General features: G+C 33.0%; 1 protein-coding gene across 1 annotated transcript; it reads left to right on the forward strand.

Moving 5' to 3' along the window:
- On the forward strand, window positions 4,540-4,914 carry LOC109949758. The gene has a single exon (XM_020565912.1). It carries the CDS (start codon window positions 4,540-4,542, stop codon window positions 4,912-4,914), a length of 375 nt encoding a protein of 124 aa, XP_020421501.1.

Consider the following 5,525-nt stretch of genomic DNA (forward strand, 5'->3'; position numbering starts at 1 on the left):
TATCATCATGGGTGGGTGTGTGTGCGCGCGGTTTTATTAATGTCAACATTACATTACATTAACATTGCATTGATCTATCAGATTCAACACAAGAGGCAACCAACCCCCATCCGATCTGATTATTGAAGCAAATAAAAGAATCTATACAAAACTAGCAAAAGATGTGGAGTTGAGACCAGCAAAAGATGTGGAGTTGAAACCAACACAGGATGTGGAGTTGAAACCATCAAAGGCTGTGGAGTTGAAACTAGCAAGAGTTGTGGTGTTGAATGCAGAAAAGATTGTGGAAGACTTGAAGTTGGTTAAAGATATTCAGGAGATAAAATCAAAGCCAATATACTCACAGATAAGTGAAGTGTATGTATACACGTTGTTCTCATCCCCATAAAAGGGGGAAAAAAAACCATGTGAAAGCTTTGGTTGATAGCCAAGAAGCCATCTTTTTGTTTGTGCAGACATGTTATTGTGAATTTGTGATACTGGGGTTGAAAGTTTGGAACAAAAATTAGAATGAGAATTAGAGGCATGATGATTTTAAGGATTAGTGTCTGTGCTAATTGATTGGTCTTTATTTTCAATGACCCTTGTCTTGTTTTTATTGTGGATTCAAAAGTGAATGTAGTAAAGATGATCAGAGTAACAGAAATCAAGTCAGATCAAAGATGTTCAAATTGGTCTGCACGTTTTCCAAAACTAAAGACAATTACTATGACTATCCAACGTTGGCAACAATTAAATTATAGCATAAATATACCAACAAATAGATTTTTTTATTTTATTAAAAGGGTAAAAGTATAATTTCATATTCATCTGTAATTAGTTTTAAATTTTAAAAAATAAGAGTAGACAAATGGCAGATTTTGAGTGGGAGTATTTTTTAGCTAATTTTTCTTTAGAAAGATAGTATACATATTAAGAACGAGTAAAATCGTTTTTTTTTTTAAATTAAAGACTGTCATTAATACATAAAAATCCGTCGTTTAAATTTGGAAGATGCACCCAATCCAGCATTCAAATCATCTATATAAACCATGCCTTGCTAGTCAGATTTCCCTCATCCCAGAAACTTGAGTTGTTAAATCAACAATCACAGCAAGAGATGTCTTCTCTCAAAAAATGCTTCCCTCTTACCTCACTGCTTATTCTTTTTGTCACCGCTGCAAGTGCAACAGAGCATCAAGTGCATCCTCCCTGGGAGCTTTTGGACCCCAACGATCCAAATGTGATAAATGCCGCCAAGTTTGCGGTCTTGGAATACAACAAGAACGTCACCAGCAGCAGCAACAAGCTACTTTTCCAAAAAGTGAATTGGTGTGAATACGCTTATCTAGCCGGCGCATTTTATGGGCTCGATATTGCCGCAAAAAATGAGTCGTTACCTTCTCCGCCACAGAATTATATTGTCGGGGTTTGGGCCAGACTTAACAGACCCTTGAAATTGAGAGGTTTTCGTAAAGCTACAGGAGACGAATAATGTTTTCCGTCGCTTATAACAAAATAAATTGAGTCTCAGTTTTATGATGTGTTACTCTACCTTGGTGGGTTTTTAATAAACTTGAGTTCTGAAAAACATATAAAAATAACTTGAGATTGCAATAAAAGTTTTTTTTTTTCTGTTTGTTTGTTTGTTTGTTTGTTTGTTTGTTGGTAAAGATGCTTTATTAGAACACCATAAGAGTATACTATGAAAACATCCAAAAATGAACGTGAAAGTCAGGAATAGTAGCCTCGTTGAAACCTAGCCTTAAAAAAACCTCAAATGAAGAAAAATCCAATCAAGAAAAAAGATTACACTGTAAAATTCCCAAATGAATGCAATAAAAGTTTAGAAATTTTCTATTGGTGCAAAATAATTTTTAGTTTAGTTCAATGGGTTGGGTACAAAAAAGTAAATTAAATTTTTTAATCATTTCAACTAAAGGATTTTTTAATTTTAAATAAAGCACAAGTGATAGTCTAAATTAGAAAAAAGGGAGATTTCGCGCGCACACACACACACACACAAAAATGATGCCGTGGGGGTTCGAACCTGAAACCTTTTGTCTGTAAGTTAATACTCTTTTCCACCGGGTTAGACCCCTTTGGCTAAAGGGTCTTACTTATGCAGCAAAATTTTGTTAAATAGTCTATGCTTATTTTGAGTATGATAGTGCAACTGCTTATGTTGCACTGACACTCCACCAAGCCCGAGTGTCGGACACTCCTCGGACTCCACTATCAAAACACTCTCCATATACGGCCAAGACACTCTCCGAATACGGGTCAACTCATACTTATGGTCAACTAATGTATTAATTCAATTATAAGTCATATAAAATTAATAAACTACATTTGAAAGGCTTGGAAAACTTGAATTTCACTATATATGATATTGTGAAATTGAAGTATATAAACATAAATAATTTGTTTTTTCAAATATATATAAGTATTATTATGTAATATAAAAAACTAATTAAGGTGTCCCCATGTCGTGTATTTGTGTCCGTGCAACATAGGCAACCACGACTTAAAATTCTTTTACTATTTATTAAAAGTATTGTTATTTCCACCTACCTATCCTATTTTTCCACCCACCTTATTTTTAAAATTTTAAAGACAAAACGTCAATACACCAACCAACGCATTTTATACCATGTTATGAATTTGACCATAATACTAAGTGGGAACGTTGTATTGTATTGAATTAGAAATAATTTTAATGTTTTAAAACCAGATTCAATACAATGTTGTGAATTTGACTATAAACATGAACCAAATTCTAGATTTGGAATCTAACATTCCAAAAGAAGTCAAAAGAGAAAATGAACACTTCAACCTATTCTCATTGGCATTTTATATCTCACTTAATTTTCCTTTTACAGACATATCCTTTTGTCCTAATTTTGTTTCCTTTTACCATTTTAAAAAACCAAATCCATTGTTTTAAATTCTGAAAAAGAGAAATCCATTCTTTTGAATTGAATGGGTGGGAAGATACACTGAATATCTATCCTTCAGTTACTTACCCATTTATGAATATTTAATGTAAGTTGTAACCAACCAATCCCTATAGTATATAACAAACAAACTAACTAAACTAAACCACTTTCGCAAGTAATCTCGATGGCACTTAGCATGTGCCACAAACCTTTAAACCCCAAATAAAGGAAAATTCAGTCAAGAAAAAAGAGTACACGGTAAAATCCCCAAATGAATGCAATAAAAGTTTAAAATTTCTCTATTGGTGCAAAATAATTTTTAGTTTAGTTCAATGGGTTGGGTACAAAAGTAAATTATTATTATTTTTTATCATTTGAACTAAAGGTTTTTTTATATATAAATAAATAAAGTACAAGCAATAGTCTAAATTAGAAGGAATACGGTTTTCTCACACACATACACACAAATGATGCCATATGGGTTCGAACCTGAGACATCTTGTCTGCAAGTTAAGGCTCTGTTCTACTAGGTTAGACCATGTTGGCTAAAAGGTCTTACTTATGCCATAAAATGTTTGTTAAATAGTTTATACTTTTTTTGAGTATGATAGTGCAACTGCCTATGTTGCACCGACAATCCACTAAGCCCAAGTGTCGGAGTGTCGGACACTCGTGTTCACGATCAAAACACTCCTCATACACAGTCAAGACCCTCCCCGGATACAGGTCAACTCATACTTAGGGTCAACTAATGTGTTAATTCAATTATAATTCATATAAAATTAATAAACTACATTTGAAAGGCTTGGAAAGCTTGAATTTCACTATATATGATATTGTGAAATTGGAGTATGAACATCAATAATTTATTTTTTCAAATATATATAAGTATTATTGTATAATAAAAATAATAATTGATGTGTCCCTGTGTCGTGTATCTGTGTCCATGCAACATAGGCAACTGCAACTTAAAATTCTTTTACTATTTATTAAGAGTGCTGCTATTTCCACCCCTCTTATCTTCAAAATTTTAAAGACAAAACATCAATACACCACCCAACGCATTTTACACTATATTATGAACTTGACCAAAAGTGAATGTGGTAAAGATGATCAGAGTAACAGAAATCAAGTCAGATCAAAGCTAGATATAAAAAAATAAAAAAAAAAAGTCAGATCAAAGATGTTCAAATTGGTCTGCACGTTTTCCAAAACTAAAGACAATTACTATGACTATCCAACGTTGGCAACAATTAAATTATAGCATAAATATACCAACAAATAGATTTTTTTATTTTATTAAAAGGGTAAAAGTATAATTTCAGATTCATCTGTAATTAGTTTTAAATTTTAAAAAATAAGAGTAGACAAATGGCAGATTTTTAGTGGGAGTATTTTTTAGCTAATTTTTCTTTAGAAAGATAGTATACATATTAAGAACGAGTAAAATCGTTTTTTTTTTTTAAATTAAAGACTGTCCTTAATACATAAAAATCCGTCGTTTAAATTTGGAAGATGCACCCAATCCAGCATTCAAATCATCTATATAAACCATGCCTTGCTAGTCAGATTTCCCTCATCCCAGAAACTTGAGTTGTTAAATCAACAATCACAGCAAGAGATGTCTTCTCTCAAAAAATGCTTCCCTCTTACCTCACTGCTTATTCTTTTTGTCACCGCTGCAAGTGCAACAGAGCATCAAGTGCATCCTCCCTGGGAGCTTTTGGACCCCAACGATCCAAATGTGATAAATGCCGCCAAGTTTGCGGTCTTGGAATACAACAAGAACGTCACCAGCAGCAGCAACAAGCTACTTTTCCAAAAAGTGAATTGGTGTGAATACGCTTATCTAGCCGGCGCATTTTATGGGCTCGATATTGCCGCAAAAAATGAGTCGTTACCTTCTCCGCCACAGAATTATATTGTTGGGGTTTGGGCCAGACTTAACAGGCCCTTGAAATTGAGAGGTTTTCGTAAAGCTACAGGAGACGAATAATGTTTTCCGTCGCTTATAACAAAATAAATTGAGAATGTTTTATTTGGGCTCTGGCCTTGTTGCATTGATGCTGAGATCAGTTTGTTGAGTCTCAGTTTTATGATGTGTTACGCTACCTTGGTGGGTTTTTAATAAACTTGAGTTCTGAAAAAACATATAAAAATAACTTGAAATTGCAATAATAGTTTTTTTTTTTCATTTGTTGGTAAAGATGCTTTATTAGAATACCATAAGAGTATACTATGAAAACATCCAAAAACCAACGTGAAAGTCAAGAATAAGAGCTTAAAAAGAGTCACAACTTGAACTAATCACGAGGAAACATAGAAAAAGATAAAAGAAGACAAGTGCCCAAAACAATACATTAGTAGCGTCCAGTGATAGAGCAATAGTAGCCTCGTTGAAATCTAGCCTTAAAAAAACTCCAAATGACGAAAAATCCAGTCCAAAAAAAAGATTACACTGTAAAATCCCCAAATGAATGCAATAAAAGTTTAGAAATTCTCTATTGGTGCAAAATAATATTTAGTTTAGTTCAATGGGTTGGGTACAAAAAAGTAAATTAAAAATTTTAATCATTTCAACTAATGTTGTAAATGCATGAGTTGGTG

Source organism: Prunus persica, chromosome G6, assembly GCF_000346465.2.
Source record: "Prunus persica cultivar Lovell chromosome G6, Prunus_persica_NCBIv2, whole genome shotgun sequence".
In the NCBI taxonomy this organism is placed as follows: domain Eukaryota; kingdom Viridiplantae; phylum Streptophyta; class Magnoliopsida; order Rosales; family Rosaceae; genus Prunus; species Prunus persica.